An 18895-nucleotide genomic window follows, 5' to 3' on the forward strand; every position below is an offset into this window, starting at 1 on the left:
CGCGGGGGGCGTGCCTCCCGGCTCTCGCCCGCCTGCGCTTCTGGGAACCGTGCTGGGGCTGTGGTGAGCGCTGGCCTCTCTGCGCGCTGGGCGTCGGGTCTCCAGCCCCCGGCTCCAGGTCAGCCCCCCGTGTTCCGCGGCTTTCCCGGGGTGTGGGATACACTCAGGGTCAGCCAGGCACGCGGATGGGCTGGTTTACTCGCCCACTGTTGTCCTGGCCGGAAAGACATTGGGGTCCACAAGTGAAAAGGGGTGGGTGCGGCAGAGGGAGAGAGGGGAGAGGCGTGAGCTCGCACCCCGCCGCCGCCTCCATGGTCCCCTCAAGTTGGAGGGAAGGCACGTTGTCCCCACCTCCACCTAGGCGCTGTAACCAGAGGGATGTTCAGAACTTAATGCATTGCGACCCAAGGGGAAATTTACTGGAATGTTAATGTCTTAGAATATTCTCTTAGACTATCAGTTCAGTCGCTCAGTTGTATCTGACTCTTTGCGACCCCATGAATCGCAGCACTCCAGGCCTCCCTGTCCATCACCAACTCCTGGAGTTCACTCAGACTGGCGTCCATCGAGTCCGTGATGCCATCCAGCCATCTCATCCTCGGTCGTCCCCTTCTCCTCCTGCCCCCAATGCTTCCCAGCATCAGAGTCTTTTCCAGTGAGTCAACTCTTCGCATAAGGTGGCCAAAGTACTGGAGTTTCAGCTTTAGCATCATTCCTTCCAAAGAAATCCCAGGGCTGATCTCCTTCAGAATGGACTGGTTGGATCTCTTTGCAGTCCAAGGGACTCTCAAGAGTCTTCTCCAACACCACAGTTCAAAAGCATCAATTCTTTGGCGCTCAGCTTTCTTCACAGTCCAACTCTCACATCCATACATGACCACTGGAAAAACCATAGCCTTGACTAGACAGACCTTTGTTGGCAAAGTAATGTCTCTGCTTTTGAATATGCTATCTAGATTGGTCATAACTTTTCTTCCAAGGAGTAAGCGTCTTTTAATTTCATGGCTGCAGTCACCATCTGCAGTGATTTTGGAACCCCCCCAATATAAAGTCTGACACTGTTTCCACTGTTTCCCCATCTGTTTCCCATGAAGTGATGGGACCAGATGCCATGATCTTCATTTTCTGAATGTTGAGCTTTCAGCCAAATTTTTCACTCTCCACTTTCACTTTCATCAAGAGGCATTTTAGTTCCTCTTCACCTTCTGCCATAAGGGTGGTGTCATCTGCATAGCTGAGGTTATTGATATTTCTCCCAGCAATCTTGATTCCAGCTTGTGCTTCTTCCAGCCCAGCGTTTCTCATGATGTACTCTGCATAGAAGTTAAATAAGCAGGGTGACAATATACAGCCTTGACGTACTCCTTTTCCTATTTGGAACCAGTCTGTTGTTCCATGTCCAGTTCTAACTGTCGCTTCCTGACCAGCATATAGGTTTCTCAAGAGGCAGGTCAGGTGGTCTGGTATTCCCATCTCTTTCAGAATTTTCCACAGTTTATTGTGATCCACACAGTCAAAGGCTTTGGCATAGTCAATAAAGCAGAAATAGATGTTTTTCTGGCACTCTCTTGCTTTTTCGATGATCCAGCAGATGTTGGCAATTTGATCTCTGGTTCCTCTGTTCGAAAACCAGCTTGAACATCAGGAATTTCACGGTTCACATATTGCTGAAGCCTGGCTTGGAGAATTATGACCATTACTTTTAGAACTAACACCCAAAAAAGATGTCCTTTTCATTATAGGGGACTGGAATGCAAAAGTAGGAAGTCAAGAAACACCTGGAGTAACAGGCAAATTTGGCCTTGGAATACGGAATGAAGCAGGGCAAAGGCTAATAGAGTTTTGCCAAGAAAATGCACTGATCATAGCAAACACCCTCTTCCAACAACACAAGAGAAGACTCTACACATGTCAGATGGTCAACACCAAAATCAGATTGATTATATTCTTTGCAGCCAAAGATGGAGAAGCTCTATACAGTCAACAAAAACAAGACCAGGAGCTGACTGTGGCTCAGATCATGAACTTATTGCCAAATTCAGACTTAAATTGAAGAAAGTAGAGAAAACCACTAGACCATTCAGGTATGACCTAAATCAATTCCCTTATGATTATACAGTGGAAGTGAGAAATAGATTTAAGGGCCTAGATCTGATAGATAGAGTGCCTGCTGAACTATGGACAGAGGTTCGTGACATTGTACAGGAGACAGGGATCAAGACCATCCCCATGGGAAAGAAATGTGAAAAAGCAAAATAGCTGTCTGAGGAGGCCTTACAAATAGCTGTGAAAAGAAGAGAAGTGAAAAGCAAAGGAGAATAGGAAAGATATAAGCATGTGAATGCAGATTTCCAAAGAATAGCAAGGAGAGATAAGAAAGCCTTCCTCAACGATCAGTGCAAAGAAATAGAGGAAAACAATAGAATGGGAAAGACTAGAGATCTCTTCAAGAAAATTAGAGATACCAAGGGAACATTTCATGCAAAGATGGGCTTGATAAAGGACAGAAATGGTATGGACCTAACAGAAGCAGAAGATATTAAGAAGAGGTAGCAAGAATACACAGAAGACCTGTACAAAAAAGATCTTCACGACCAAGATAATCACAATGGTGTGATCACTCACCTAGATCCAGACATCCTGGAATGTGAAGTCAAGTGGGCCTTAGAAAGCATCACGACAAACAAAGCTAGTGGAGGTGATGGAATTCCTGTTGAGCTGTTTCAAATCCTGAAAGATGATGCTGTGAAAGTGCTGGACTCAATATGCCTGCACATTTGGAAAACTCAGCAGTGGCCACAGGAAAGGTCAGTGTTCATTCCAATCCCAAAGAAAGGCAATGCCAAAGAAAGCTCACACTACCGCACACCTGCACTCACCTCACGCGCTAGTCTTAGACTATAATCTGCCCATGTTTCACACTTCGTTCTGTAAGCAAATGGACTCTTTAAAAGTCCTCTCCATTGACAAGCCTTCCTTTTCAAATAAGTTTAAACTACCTAATTTTCAAGAAAGAAAATCAGTCCTGAATATTCATGGACTGATGCTGAAGCTTCAGTACTTTGTCCACCTGATGTGAAGAGCCGGCTCACTGGAAAAGGCCCTGATGCTGGGAAAGATTGAGGGCAGAAGAAGGGGACGACAGAGGATGAGATGGTTGGATGGCATCACTGGTTCAATGGATAAGTTTGAGCAAACTCAGGGTGATAGTGAAGCACAGGGAAGCCTGATGTGCTGCAGTTCATGGGGTCGAAAAGAGTCAGACAGGACTTAGCGACTGAGCAACAACAATTTTCTTGAAGTCTTCAGTGAGCCAGTGCCTGGAGGGCCAGGGAACGCAGCAGTGCATGAGTAAGGTTTGAAGGATAAAAGGAGGGTTCACTCAGGTGAATTAGGCAGAGAAGGAAGTCTGATACTCCAGGAAGAAGAAGCAGCAAACGTGTGATCAGTGTGTGTTTGCCTGTGAACTCAATAAATATCCACTTGAGATTTTCAACTTTACTAATTTAAATTGGCTCTTGTCCATTGCTCATTCCTATTGTTATTGCACTTCAAGGTAGCTTCTTTCAAAAATGTTGCCTTAAAAATAGAGTAATGACTGATGGCCACATCTCTTCTGTGGATATATGATGAGAGTTAGGGATGGCCCAGTGACCGCTCTCAGAACGACCACAGCCCCTCTTCTTGAGATCATTCATTCTCCATTTGCCCAGGGCCTCTGGAGCTCCTGTAGCCTCCTGGTAAGCATGGACCAGGGCCTTGGAAATGTTACTTTTGACCTACCTTTTTAGACGCATCACCCGCTCACCTCCTCCCAGTGGCACAGGTGAAGTTGTGGACACAGATGGCACCTGGAAGAGCTGACTTCTGATTGAGAAGCTGAAGTGGAAATAAGTCAGGGCAGTGAGTCAAAAGCAAATATCTTCAAAGCTTGGAAAGAACTGGGATTGTCAGCCAGATATGAAATGATAACAGTTGTGCAGGATATAGACAGCTGTAGGCTGCAGTGTTGCCTGGAGGAAGAAGGAGCCTGGGCCCCTGGAAAAGTGGGGTCTGACTGTAGCCCACCTCTCACTAGCTTGACCCTTGCATCTGACCTACTTATTTAGAGTTGCTTTTTCATGTAAGTTAGCTGGCTGTGGTCCTTTATCACAGAGTACTCAGCATCCCTGCAAAGTTGTTGTTTGAATTATCTGAGTATGTTCAGAAAATCATCTGCGTGGCTTTCTGCAATTACAAAGCTGTTTCTCCTGGCATTTTTGTTGATTGATGACCGTAAATATTTTTTATCTTAATCTCTGGCTCCAGGTGTGTGGCTTTACTTACCCTGGGCAAAAACTGGCCCGTTCTCGACAAGGTACAGAGCCCTGGGCTGGAGTCGGAAGATGCTGCCGGGGATATTTGCCCCCGGGTGGGGATGGGGCTGAGTGGCAGAAGCGATGAAGCGTTCCTGTGACTCAGCCCCCCGGTTCTGCTGCTCTCCTGCCCCTGAGCTGTGACGTTCACAAAGCGGACTGAAAATTCCAGCCCCACAATTTCCAGCTGTATAAGTTTGGGGAGTTGCTTAAAGTCTCTGTTCTATGCTTTGGAAAATGGAGATGCTGCTGCTGTATCCAGTGGCTGCGAGTACCCACTGACTCTGTGTGGATGGTGTGGTCGATACACAGCACGTCCGCAAAGGTGCCAATTCTTTTCATCTTGTGCGTGTTTCATGAAGATGCCTGGGAAGAATGGCGTTGCGTTTGATGAGATATATTGAAGATGAGCAAACAATTAGTTTATGATAAAAGTCAAGTGTATTAATATTTCTATAATTTAGAGATTAATATCTCAGCAATCACCTTCTGCCTCCTGACAGTTCACCGGTATTTCTACAGGCCACCTATGGTAATACAGGAAAAATGACCTTGAGGCTCTCCAGAAGAAGCCAGTGACCTCGCTTCAATTGAATGCATAAGATTTTCACATTCATTACAGGCCTGTGCATTTATTTCACTCACATCCTCCTTACACTGGCTGATAGATAATACAATAAAAATCCTGCCAGCTATTAAGTGGAGGGGAGAGAAAACCTTCTGTTAAATTCAGTCCATTAATTCTTGACCAGACAGGCAGGCCCATAAATTCATCTTACACTCGGCTCATCAGTAACTCTCCTTTCGTCACTTTATCGTGAACATCAGGAGCTGTGATCTGGAGGGAAGAGAATTGTTTTGACGTCTAAGCACTCTCACCCCCTTGACCTCTAGGCTTTCTGCTTCACAGAGCTGAGATAAGGCATTCCCAACACAGGATCCTTTTTCATGGGGACTTTTATACAATAAACAAGTTAACTTTTTAAAGGAGAACTGATCTTGCTTGTTTAACTGTGCACTCTGCCCTGGCAGTATTTTGTCCTGGGCCAGAACTACCCAGTGTAAAAAATTAATGAGCAGAAACCTTAAATAGATCTGGGAGACCAGAACGGGAGCTCTGCTGCCCTGCGACAACGGCAGAGCCAAGAGGAAGAGGACTTCTCTTCCTTGCAGCAGAGACTTGGCCAGCGCAGTCACAGACTGTCTTCCACAGCCCCCGCCTCCCTCTTCTCCACAGAAGCTCTGTCTTTGTGGCAGACCCTGAACTGTACTTCCCTTCTGACCCTGAATAGGCCCATCTTTGCTACAGAAATGCCTTGCAGTCTATTTGTTTAAGGCCATCACTTTTCTTGTCCCTACAGGGGCCAGAGAAGGCTCCAGAGCACTTCTGGTGTTGTAGCCACGCATTCCAGGAAACACTCCCTCAGAAGGACAGTGCAGATAGTGGAGTGCAGTTTATTACACCAGCAGGCCCAAGGCAGAGTCTCCTCTTAGCCAAAGACCCCAACCAGTTTTTGTGAAAACCTTATATACCCCAAGTGTAGTGCCCAAACCTACCTCCCCTAATTCCCTGCAACTAGTCTGAATAAAGTAAAAGAAAGATGCAATCAAAGTTAATCCATGATTCATATGCCTTAAGCCTAGGTAGTGAACAGTGGACATACCCCTGTGATCATACCCCAATAAGCATAATAGAATTTATGATTCTATTCAGTTACACAGATAACTAGGTATTCTTTTAGGCTACAGAGTCTAGGTACGAGCCCTGGGGCTCTTCCTTCTGGGGGCCTGGTTTTCCAGTTAAAATGTCATTACCGTAGATACTGGGCATATAGCTCAAAGTCCACACTCCGGCCCAAGATGGAGTCCTGCTTTCAAGATAGAGCCTGTTCTGTCCGTTTCCTCCTTCACTGGGTGAGCAAGGACAGGTGGTACCCATATTGCTCCTTTGGGCTCACTGCTTTTCCTGCTGACCCTGGAGTTTGAAGGTACATCTTTCTCGTGGATCCAAGCTCACGCCCTCTTTGTGTGTGAGGTCCTCCAGGCTTTATTTGGGATCTATGTAAAGGCTTCTTTCCAGTTCAAGCCATGCTCTGTATGTGAGTTTGCCTTTGGCACTTCAGTCTCATCTTGAGATCAGACCCTTTCAACCAAAGCTGGCTGAAAATGCCACTGGCCTGGTTCCTGGGAAGGGGTGTTTCAGATAATGGGGGCTTCCCAGATGGCTCAGCAGGTAAAGAGTCTGCCTGCAGTGCAGGAGACGCGGGAGCCCTGGGTTTGATCCCTGAGTTGGGAGGATCTCCCAGAGGAGGAAATGGCAACCCACTCCAGTATACTTGACTGGGAAATCCCATGGACAGAGGAGCCTGGCGGGCTACAGTCCAAAGGGTCCCAAAGACAGCGCAGCATAGTACAGCCTTGGATAAAGTAGCAGAGTTTTTCAGCCTGTGGCCTTTTCCTTCTGGAGACGTTGTATTGCCAATTGGGAAAGATTGAAAGCAAAAGGAGAAGAGGGTGCTAGAGGATGGAATGGTTGGATGGCACCAGCAACTCAACAGGCATGAGTTTGAGCAAACTCTGGGAGATCGTGAAGGACAGGGAAGCCTGGTGCGCTGCAGCTCACGGGTTTGTGAAGAGTTGGAGGATGAGACCTAGCGACTGAGCGCCAGCAGCTGTGTATGGGCAGATGCGAGAGTCGGGGCTCACTGAGCTCTTTCCTTTCACAGGCACCTCAGTGTTTCCGCAGCCTGACTTCCTCAGGGCTCACTATAAGGAGAAGCTGCAGTCTGACAGCTTCTCCTGGCTGATACCCTGTTTCCTTCCTGAGTTCCCTCAGGGCTGGCCAGCTCTCCTTCAGAGTTGGCTGCAACTGCTGATGACTGCGACATTCTCTGTTTACTGATGTGGCAGGCAATATTCCATTTCTCAGTATCTCCATTTCTTTAGTATTCCAGTCCATGAAACAGGCCAGTACCTTATCCCTTTCACTTGAAAGAAAAACAACTCGGGGAGAGTGACGCCTCAGGATTTTACTGAGAGTCCTCATTCTTCACAAACGCCGAAGGCTGACCCAGATGTTACAAACTCCTGAGGTTCTTCTCTGTGGCGACACGTGGATTTGCTCCCTTGCTCTCCTTCTGGAGCCTCCCCTCAGGAAGACAGCATCCACTCGCTAAGCTTTCAGCCATGAAGGGACCTAGGACTGCCAAAGAAAAATGGCAGTTTTTCCAAGTCCAGGTTTGACACTTAAGGCATCTGCTGTCAGAACAGATGAAAAGCCTGCCTCTCCAGCACGGAGTGACCTTCCTCTGACCTCTGGAAGGTAGATTTTCCTAAAGAAGGGGTGCTTTGTTGTACCCCCCGCAACAGACACTACTCTCCCGATCACTGCCCAGATGTTCTTTAATCCTGTGGCGTACAAGCTCTGTTTCCACGTAGTACTTTCCTCCTGCAGGAACTTGAAATAATGTACTGACTAGGAGGTTCCTATGGAATCTTCTTAAAAATACATCTTTTATTGTGCTGAACATTAAAAGGATAATAAGGGAATGTTATGAACAATTCTACTGGAATAAATTCAACAATTTAAATGAAATGTACCAGTTCCTGTAGAAGCACAAACTGCTAAATTTCATCCAATATGAAAGAAATAATCTAAATATCCCTGTAACTATTTTAAAAATGGAATTCATCATAGTAAAAATCCCTGGAAAAAGAAATCTCCAGGCCCTCATAATTTCACAGCTGAATCAACCAAATGTTTGAAGACTTAACACTGATTCTACAGAATTGTTTTCAGAAAATACAAGATGAGGGAGCACGTCCCAACTCATTTGATGCTGATATTAACCTAATCCAAAACCTGACCAAAACAATGCAAAAAAAGGAAACTACAGACCAATGTCTCTTGAATAGACATTAAACTACAGATTCAATGTCTCTTGAATAGACATTAAAAATTCTCAACAAAATATTAATAAGTGGATGATGAGAAAGTAAGATGAGAGTAAGATGATGAGCCCAGTGAGAAGGAATTATACCCCATTACCAAACAGGGTTTATTCCAGACATTCGGGGAAGGTGCAATATTTGAAAACCCATTAAGGCAGTCTACAATATTAGCAGGCTAGGAGGAAAAACTCATGATTATACTAATTAATGCATAAAATGCATTTGACATAATCCCATTTATGATAAAAACCCAGAAAATGGGGATAGGAGGGGACTTCCTCAATAAATAAATAACATCTACAAACACCTAATGCGAACATCGTAGTCACTGATGTGACGAAAGAGTGCTTTCCCTGAGGATGGCCTTTCAACAAAGTCCTGGAGACCAGAAAGAACTTTACTGGACGAACTTCTGGAGTGCTGCTTTCGTGGAGAGGGAGACACGGAAGCCAGGTTGAAAAAGTGGGCAAAGGCATGGAAATGGTTCATCAAGGGGGTTTGGAATGGTGACCCAGGTAAGATCACAGGTCAGCTCCATTTTCTCTCTTCAACAAGTTCCAAGCTGATTTGAGTGAGATAATAGTTGGCCCCTCTCCCCCTAACATTAGAGAAGTATCAGTTCAGTTCAGTCTCTCAGTCGTGTCCAACTCTTTGCGACCCCATGGACTGCAGCACTCTAGGGTTCCCTGTCCATCACCAACTCCCGGAGTCCACCCAAACCCATGTCCATTGAGGCAGTGATGCCATCAACCATCTCATCCTCTGTCGTCCCCTTTTCCTCCTGCCCTCTATCTTTCCCAGCATCAGGATCTTTCCCAATGAGTTGGTTCTTTGCATCAGGTGGCCAAAGTATTGGAGCTTCAGCTTCAGCATCAGTCCTGCCAATGAACACCCAGGACTGATTCCTGTAGGATGGACTGGTTGGATCTCCTTGCAGTCCAAGGGACTCTCAAGAGTCTTCTCCAACACCACAGTTCAAAAGCATCAATTCTTCGGCGCTCAGCTTTCTTTATCGTCCAACTCTCACATCCATACATGACCACTGGAAAAACCAAAGCCTTGACTAGACGGACCTTGGTTGGAAAAGTAATGTCTCTGCTTTTTAATATGCTGTCTAGGTTGATCATAACTTTCCTACCAAGGAGTAAGCGTCTTTTCATTTCATGGTTGCAATCACATAGAGAAGTATATATAGCTTTAAATATCTACGATGAACACAATCTTAGTAAAGCTTGTTGGAAATCTTAGACATCACCTAGTGTAACGTTCTAAGCATTTTCCACAGCACCTGACCCATGTGGATAATTGCTCTGCTAAATTTGACAGGTGAGGAAACTGAAGTTCAAGTAGATTATCTCCTCACAGCCAGATACTGTTTGCTAGGTTGGAAATGCCCTTCTCCCTAGTGACTCTTTGCCACCCCATGGACTGCAGAACGCTAGGCCTCCCTGTCCATCACCATCTCCCAGAGCTTGCTCAGACTCACGTCCATCGAGTTGGTGATACCATCCAACTATCTCACCCTCTGTCTTCCCCTTCTCCTCACCACAGATTAATTTCATCTCTTCCACAGAATTCCCTGGTTTCTTAAAGCATGAGTCCCCCTGGCCCCCTTTACTCATTTTACTCATATGTACAATTATAACTTGTCATTATATACACAGTCAGACAATTTATGTTTTCTTCACTAAACTTCCCTGGTGGGCTTCCCTGCTGGCTCAGCAAGTAAAGAATCCACCTGCAATGTGGGAGACCTGGGCTCGATCCCTGGGCTGAGAAGATCCCTTGGAGAAGGGAGAGGCTACCCACTCCAGTATTCTGGTCTGGAGAGTTCCATGGACTTGTAGTCCATGGGGTTGCAAAGAGTAGGACATGGCTGAGCGACTCTCACTTTCACTCTCGAAACTGCCATCTCCCAAGGGCAAGGATCCAGTGGGTTTTCCTCATAGCTAGCACAGAACACACACCTAGACAATTATTTGTGAATTGTATTTTTCACTCCTCTTGAGGGCAGGAAGTCCTTTACACACGTGTTCCAAGTGACAGGATAGTAAGCATTTTTCCAATAAAAAATTCTGCTGTGTCAAATTCTTGACCCACTCTAAGGCCATTTGCCATCCCCGAATCTTTCACCACAGCTGCACTAAATTCAGCTGTCCAGCTTGAGCCCCAGCTTTCCCCAAGCATTCGTCATCCTCCTCCTGGAACTGCACCCTGTTTGGCCCCAGGTCTTTGCAGATGGTGACTGCAGCCATGAAATTAAAAGACGCTTGCTCCTTGGTAGGAAAGTTATGACCAGCCTAGACAGCATAGTAAAAAGCAGAGACATTACTTTGCCAACCAAGGTCCGTCTAGTTAAGGCTATGGTTTTTCCAGTGGACGATAAAGAAAGCTGAGCGCCGAAGAATTGATGTTTTTGAACTGTGGTGTTGGAGAAGACTCTTGACAGTCCCTTGGACTGCAAGGCGATCCAACCAGTACACCCTAAAGGAAATCAGTCCTGGGTGTTCATTGGCAGGACTGATGCTGAAGCTGAAGCTCCAATACTTTGGCCACCTTGAAGCAAAGAACTTGTTGTAGGAAGGCGGACCCCTTCCAGGGCCCGAAACTTGGCTCTTGTCTAACACTCGGAAATGAATTGTACGAGGAGACACGTGCTGACAAAGCAAGAGATTTTATTGGGAAAGGGCACCCGGGTGGAGAACAGTAGGGTAAGGAAACCCAGGAGAACTGCTCTGCCACGTGGCTCGCAATGTCGGGTTTTACAGTGATGGGATTAGTTTCTGGGTGGCTTTTGACCAATCATTCTAATTCAGAGCCTTTCCTGGTGCCACACACATTGCTCAGCCAAGATGGATGCTAGCGAGAGGGATTCTGGGAAGTTGATGGACACGCAGTGTCTCCTTTAGATGTTTCCCGAACTCTTCCAGTTGGTGGTGGCTTCAGTTCAGTTCAGTCGCTCAGTCGTGTCCAACTCTTTGCGACCCCATGAATTGCAGCACACCAGGCCTCCCTGTCCATCACCATCTCCCAGAGTTCACTCAGACTCACAGCCATTGAGTCCGTGATGCCATCCAGCCATCTCATCCTCGGTCGTCCCCTTCTCCTCCTGCCCCAAATCCCTCCCAGCATCAGAGTCTTTTCCAATGAGTCAACTCTTCGCATAAGGTAGCCAAAGTACTGGAGTTTCGGCTTTAGCATCATTCCTTCCAAAGAAATCCCAGGGCTGATCTCCTTCAGAATGGACTGGTTGGATCTCCTTGCAGTCCAAGGGACTCTCAAGAGTCTTCTCCAACACCACAGTTCAAAAGCATCAATTCTTCGGCGATCAGCCTTCTTCACAGTCCAACTCTCACATCCATACATGACCACAGGAAAAACCATAGCCTTGACTAGAAGGACCTTAGTCGGCAAAGTAATGTCTCTGCTTTTGAATATACTATCTAGGTTGGTCATAACTTTTCTTCCAAGGAGTAAGCGTCTTTTAATTTCATGGCTGCAGTCACCATCTGCAGTGATTTTGGACCCCCCCCCCCCAAAATAAAGTCTGATGCTGTTTCTACTGTTTCCCCATCTATTTCCCATGAAGTGATGGGACCGGATGCCATGATTTTCGTTTTCTGAATGTTGAGCTTTAAGCCAACTTTTTCACTCTCCTCTTCACTTTCTGCCATAAGGGTGGTGTCATCTGCATACCTGAGGTTATTGATATTTCTCCCAGCAATCTTGATTCCAGCTTGTGTTTCTTCCAGTGCAGCATTTCTCATGATGTAATCTGCATAGAAGTTAAATAAGCAGGGTGGCTTACTAGTTCTGTATTCCTTATCAGGCTCTCCTGTCATAAAACAACTCATGCAAGTAGTTACTATGGTGCCTGGCCAGGGTGAGCGGTTTCAATCAGTGTGCTTCCCCTAACAAACTCATTGGAAAAGACCCTGATGCTGGGAAAGACTGAAGGCAGGAGGAGAAGGGGACAACAGAGGATGAGATGGTTGGATGGCATCACGGACTCAATGGACATGAGTTTGAGTAAACTCTGGCAGTTGGTGATGGACAGGGAAGCCTGGCATGTTGTGTTCCATTCGGACACGACTTGAGCGACTGAACTCAGCTGCACTTCCCCTCTTGGGGTGGTTCTTCAGCTCCCGGCCGCCTCCACCACAGGTGCCCCAAGACGTCTCAGAATCATCACCCACACCAAGCAGTCGATACGAGAGCCCAGTGTGGCCTGGAGCAGTTCGTTCAAAAAGAGCTGTCCCAAGCATCTCATTTGGTCCTCCACAGCCCAAACAGAACCCAAGTCTCTGGTTCCTTTTCATTGCTTCAGCTGGGACGTTAAGCTTCCTCGTGTTAAGTTAGGCTTTTGGTCGTATCTTCGGGCGTAGCCCAAGCTGTTTTCCTCGGGCGGACCTGGGTTCCCCGACAGATTGCCGCCGGGCCCGCCCACCGCCCGCCTGGAACCTCGGCTGCCCCCACGGGAATTCCCGCGAGCAGCGAGACAAGGATAACAGCGGAGCCAAAAAGCCTTCCCAGCTTTCCGGCCCTCAGGAGCCCCTCCCGGCGACTCTCTAGGCTGCCTCCGCGTCTCAGTGGTTCTTCCGGTTTCTCTATTCGCGCTATTCCCGCCTCTTCCCCTCTGCCGCCGGGATTTAATGAACTCTCGCGAGATCTAGGCCTCTTCCTAGGCCTGCTCGAGTCGGCAGCGGCAAGAATCTTTGGCCGCCTCTGCAAGGTACATGGTCCGCGGGCGCCATGCCGGTCCGCCGGCTTCGGGGGGCACACGTTTGGGGCCCCCGGGTGGGGATGCGGCCGATTGTCCGGCCCGGGGGTCCCGATGGCTTGTGCGGGGGGGAGGATGGGGCCGGCCGCTCGCCCTGAGCGCCCTGTGCTTCCAGGTCCCGGCCATGTTCAGCTCCAGCGCCAAGATCGTCAAGCCCAATGGTGAGAAGCCGGACGAGTTCGAGTCGGGCATCTCTCAGGTGAGGGGGCGAGCGAGCCGGGGGCGGGCGAGCCGGGGTCCCGGCGGGGGTCGGGGTGAATGAGGCTGCGCGCGCTGAGCGTGGGCTGCGCCCTCTGCCACCCCGCAGGCTCTGCTGGAGCTGGAGATGAACTCGGACCTCAAGGCGCAGCTGCGGGAGCTGAACATCACGGCCGCCAAGGCAAGGGGGTCCCCCCGGGGTGGGCTTCGGGTTCCCCCAGGACGGGGCGGGGCCCTGGCACGTGCGCGGGCCGCCGGGAGGGCCGGGCTTCCCCTCCCCGCCTAACTACATCTGTGCCTCTCTTCCCGCTTCGACTCTAGGAGATCGAAGTTGGCGGTGGCCGGAAAGCTATCATTATCTTCGTCCCCGTCCCGCAGCTGAAGTCTTTCCAGAAAATCCAGGTGCGCCTGGTGCGCGAGCTGGAGAAGAAGTTCAGCGGGAAGCACGTCGTCTTCATCGCCCAGGTGCGCCCGCGGGGCGCGGCGTGTTGCGTCGCTGGAGTGAGGGCTTGTGTTGGCAGAGTCACTGGTCGGTGCTTACACCAGGTTAAAGAGATAGGGGGTACTGCTGCTGGGTGGCCACCGGATGCGAAGACCTGACTCAGGGGAAAAGACCCTGATGCTGGCAAAGATTGAAGGCAGGAGGAGAAGGGGAGGACAGAGAATGAGATGGAGATGGTTGGGCAGCATCACCGACTCGAAGGCCATGAGTTTGAGTAAGCTCTGGGAGATGGTGATGGTGAGGGAAGCCTGGTGTGCTGCGGTCCATGGAGTGGCACAGAAGCAGACGCAGCTGAGCCACGGAACTGGACTGCTGCTGTTGGTGTCAAAGCGGCCCCAGTGCCTTCCCCGGCTGCAGTGCTATAAAGGTACCGGGCTGTGCCGAAGTGATGAGGGTAAGATGTGAAGCTGCCGCTTGCTCCGCCTGGTGGGATTTCTCAGCAGACTCGCACCACCCTGGGGAATTAATGTAGATGCTGGAGGAAAGGCACGCAAAGGAATGGTGGGTAGGGTAAGGAGGAAATGGGTGAGGGGCTGTGTTTTTGTTTTCTAAGTTAGATTGGGCCTTCCTGCAAACACATCGCTAGGACGTAAGTGCTTGGCTGATGAGGAAGTTAAGGAGTAGTATTCTGACTTGGTACCTGTAAGTGGGTAGTGAGTTGGATGAAATGTGAACAGGCATGTAATATTTGGGGGATCAGTCACATTTTTCCAGTTACATTTTATTATAAGCTGTGGGTTCTGAAAGAATAAATAAGGTCAGGAAGTGCTTCAGAGATTCTTCCTCACTTGTTGGGTCTAGGTTGTTTGATTTTCTGGTTTGAATTTATTCAGCCATTACGTCCTTTGGTTTGTAAAGCAGTTTTGATAGTGCTTAGTTTTCTGACAGCTTAAGTCTTTAAAAGTTTGTTGAATGATAATTTTTGCCTTACAGAGGAGAATCCTGCCTAAGCCAACTCGAAAAAGCCGTACGAAAAATAAGCAGAAACGTCCCAGGAGGTAGGTTTTATCAGCATGGAAAATGTGTGTACCACTCTTAATAACCATTGTTGATTGGCATGGGTTATTTATAGTAAGAGTTATATAAGTTTTTAAAAATTAAGTGTGGATGATGTGGGAAATCCATTCACATGGGAATTTTTATCACGTAACTTGGTTTCTGTAACTGTGTGTGAAATGTTTTAAGGTTGATTCTGGAGGTAAGAATTACATATACTCACGTAGGTGGTACAATAGGTTGCTGCACTCACAGAAGATGAGACTTTCATCCAGTTCTTTGGGTAAAGGGTAGGAGCAGTGAGGAGGAGTCAGCTGAGCGTGGTGGGGTGAGGCACACCCGACGTGGGGTGGGCAGTGCAGGGGCAGTGAGGAGGAGTCAGCTGAGCGTGGTGGGGTGAGGCACACCCAGCGTGCTCTCACTGTTCACTTCTGCTGTGGGTTCGAGGTTGAGTAGATACGTCTGTTGCTCATGGCACAGGTGGAAGGCGTTGCTGGTGATGCCTGTTTTCTGAACTGGACTGACTTGCAGGTTATCTGCTGTAAACTAGATCCTGGAGGTTGGCTCCTTGGTCTGAGCTTTCTGGTGTTTTCTTGGAGTCGCTGATTGCACACACTTGGTTTCTGGGGTCCCTGCAGGCCTGCCCTTGGGCAGTTTGAGAAAGGACTTGAGCACCCCTGCTGACGGGGTAAAGGGTGTCACTCATCCTCCCTCCCTCCGTTCAGCCAGTGGTGCTGGCATCTGCACTCAGCCAGGGAGTGCCTGGAAGCCGGGCGTGAGGGGTCTCTAGTGCTGTGGACAGGTGTTGACGGTGCCACGTTGTGGAGGATGGAGAGGCTGGAAAGGCACGTGCTGGGTGTTACGGAACTCGCGCTGTTGGTGCTTTGGGCTTGTTTTCAGGGCAGTTGGAGTAGCATTAGAATGTAGAACTTTTGGGGGGAGCGGGGCTGTTCTGGATAGTTCGCAGGAGATCAAGCACGGGATAATCAAGAGCGTTCAGTCTGTTAATGCTGATGCTGAAGTGGCTTTGCAGCCTGGGTTCTGGCGACCTGAATCAGCACTTGCCTGTGAAGCAGCCCCTTGGCTCTGCTCGTGGTGAAGGCGCCGACTCCCGGGTCTGTGGCCTTGGCTCCCTCGTCGCAGACCTGCCTCTACTTCTCAGCTGATGACGCCGGCCTGCCCAGTGGCCTGGCCCAGACCCGGGAGTCTTCCCTTCCCCTGCACGGAGCCATCCCGCCCGTCTCCAGTCCGCCCGCCTGCCTGCCCGCGGCCTCTTGTCCTTCCCTGCGCTCGCCCTCCTCCTTCACGACCTGCGTGCGGGGTCTTGGTCACTTTCCTTCTGAAGCAGCTACAGCTCTGCCGCCCTGTGATTGTGCTGCCACTGCTCTCCCTCAAAGAGGCTCTAGGTCGGGCTAGAGTTGAGTGTGAGACCAGCTAGATTCCGTTCTGCTGTGTTTTGAAGGAAGTGATTTATGGGGTCCATGGTGCTTTCCTAACCTGTAAGGGTGTGCTTAGCCAGTGGTTAGCAGCCATTCGTCGACTGGGCTGACTGTCTAATTTGTGTGCTGAGAGGCGCTGAAGCTGCTCTTGGCCTAGGAGCAGTGAGGCTTTGTGGTCATTTAGGAGCCCCTGCTGTGTGTGCGGAGGTGCGGACAGAAAGAGAAACGAGTAGGATGTGGTGTCTGAGCCACTGAGGGGTGAATAAGACCTGGACGCGTTCCGTAATAAAAGGGAGTCCTGCAGACGCTGGGAATGAGAACAGTCTCTTCATTCTCATTCCTGGTATCCTGTGGCACAAAGCTGATAGGCTAGCAGTTTGGAGTTAATTGAACCTTGTCAGGCAGCCAGATGGGTCGTGAACTTGGAGTCAAATCCAGGAGGGGAGCACGGCTCCCTTGGCAGTCTGTGACGGGACGGGCTGAAATGGGAGCCTCATGGGAGGGGCTGCATCCTAGAGCTGGGGTAGAGCAGTGTCCTTTAGGTGGGGTGTCATTCCATTGCAGGAATAGGGAGGGGCTTGGGTGCATCTTCCAGGCCAGGGACCCCTTAGAGGGTCTTCAGTAGGTAAAGCCTGTGGTGACATCTAATCATTTGACAACACTGGAGAAGATCATTTTAGAAGAGGTAAAAGGTTACTACAGAGAATTGTGTGACTGACAACCTAAAGGTGTGTCCAAGAGTAAAAGTCATCACTAGTCTCCTTTTCTGGAGACGATCGCTCGTGACGGCTGGTGTGTGTGGCTCACAGCGTGCTGGCTTTTGAGGTGAGATGGTAGCGTGTGTCTCCCTCTCACGTGGCAGCGGCTCTGCTGAGACAGATGAGACGAAAGGGTGTACGTGCGTGTTGCCGTAGCTTCAGGAACCTGGAGCGTTCCACTCAGGGTTTGACTTGCCGAGGTGCTCTGGGGGTTCCCAGGAGGGCAGACGTTGCTGAGTTTCTCACCTTTGTCGCTGTGTTCGTTAAGCCGCACTCTGACCGCCGTGCACGACGCCATCCTGGAGGACTTGGTTTTCCCAAGTGAGATTGTGGGCAAGAGGATCCGCGTGAAGCTGGACGGCAGCCGACTCATAAAGGTCCACCTGGACAAAGCTCAGCAGAACAACGTGGAGCACAAGGTAGGGGCCGGCCCTCCAGGGATGGGCCAGATGCAGACCCAGGCGAGGGTTAGGTCAGCCCAGCCCAGCCCAGCCTGCCCCAGCGGCTCCGAACCCGCCTGCTGTGGGCTCTGCGCCGACTGCCTTGGGGGCTGTAGATCGGGTTAAATTGGGAGATGTTTTAAACACTGGAATTGTTTTCAATTGTTAGGAGAAATGGACCTGAAGTAACTCCATGGTGTGTTAGGCTGAACTTGAGGCTGGGTGGTGGTCGAGATAGACTCTGGGGAGAAGTGTCGCTTTGCTTCATTCCCGGTAAACCGTCAGCCCAGGGTCTCCGAGTGACCCAGAGGAGCCAGCACGCGGTGCAGGCAGTGGAGTCCTTTCCCCACACCAGACTCGAGCTTGCCCCGTTTGGGACTACAGAGGACACATCCCCTGTGTTTGTTGTGACGATTTATCTCTTCTCTTGTAGGTTGAAACGTTTTCTGGTGTCTATAAGAAGCTCACGGGCAAGGATGTTAATTTTGAATTCCCAGAGTTTCAGTTGTAAAGAAACGACTAAATAAAGTATTATTCTCAGTGCTCTGGTTTGGGCGTGGTTTCCAGACAGGCAGAGCTGCGGATGCAGAGCTGTCTGGATTTTCCCGTTGCTTCCTGCACCAGCTGGGGATCTTGGACCGGTGGCACGCCTCGTCAGGGCCCCGCGCTGGTTTCACAGCACAGTGGCTCACTTACTCGTGCGTTCACGTTTCCAGATTCTTGCCCCTTGTAGGTGACAATAAGCACGAGTGTGGTTCACGTGCACTCAGTGGGCCCTCGGTGGTGGTCGTCTGCGTTACATAGTGGAGCCCACTTCTGAGCTGCAGGGTTTGTCTTGAGGACAGTGACTGGCCGAGGACCCCACTGCCCCAGCCCCCCGACTGACTCTCAGCCTCCACAGTCCTCGATCCTGGGCGGCCTCCTGTACTAAGATCCCTCCTGACCTCGGGGTCTTCGGGTGTAATGTGCTGCGATGCCTCTCTCTACCGTAGGGCCCTGTGCGCTCCACGTTTGCATCCTTGTCCGTGCTGGCTGGGCTGCTGTGTCTCAAGCCAGCGGGCTGTGTGGACGGGACGGGTGGCCTGGTGTCCTCTGCCATCAGGAGCTCTGGAGGAGTGAACCCTTGAGGGGAGGGTGGGTGAGGTTAACGTCCTTGTGGACAAAGTGTCCCGAGATACGGCTGCACAGAGGTGACCTCTGGGGAAGATTCCCAGCTGGAGACACATGGGCGTGCGTCCAGATGTGTCCAGATGTCTCAGTTATATCTGAGAAATGTAAATAGCAACCGGGACGTGGGCCAGATTCTTGTCCAAGCCCTTGGAAGTGGCCCGGCTCTTTGGCGGTCAGTTTTGGGAGTGGGGGGCAGTGGGGTGAAGAAGACCAGAGGCCCTGGAGGAGAAGCACCAGTGATGCCGGTGGCTTTGGAACTCGTTTGCAAGGCAGGTGTAAACGCCACTTGTGATCTAAAAATGGCTC

General features: G+C 49.7%; 1 protein-coding gene across 1 annotated transcript; it reads left to right on the forward strand.

The window, feature by feature from the left end:
* The first annotated feature begins 4 nt into the window (after positions 1 to 4).
* Positions 5 to 17962, forward strand: RPS7 (ribosomal protein S7). The gene is made up of 8 exons (XM_069575208.1): positions 5 to 118; positions 12733 to 13038; positions 13202 to 13285; positions 13394 to 13465; positions 13606 to 13749; positions 14720 to 14784; positions 17248 to 17398; positions 17853 to 17962. Exons 3-8 carry the CDS (start codon positions 13211 to 13213, stop codon positions 17928 to 17930), a joined length of 585 nt encoding a protein of 194 aa, XP_069431309.1. The 5' UTR covers positions 5 to 118; positions 12733 to 13038; positions 13202 to 13210; the 3' UTR covers positions 17931 to 17962.
* Positions 17963 to 18895: the final 933 nt, after the last annotated feature.

The sequence above is a fragment of the Ovis canadensis genome, chromosome 2 (genome assembly GCF_042477335.2).
Source record: "Ovis canadensis isolate MfBH-ARS-UI-01 breed Bighorn chromosome 2, ARS-UI_OviCan_v2, whole genome shotgun sequence".
In the NCBI taxonomy this organism is placed as follows: Eukaryota; Metazoa; Chordata; class Mammalia; order Artiodactyla; family Bovidae; genus Ovis; species Ovis canadensis.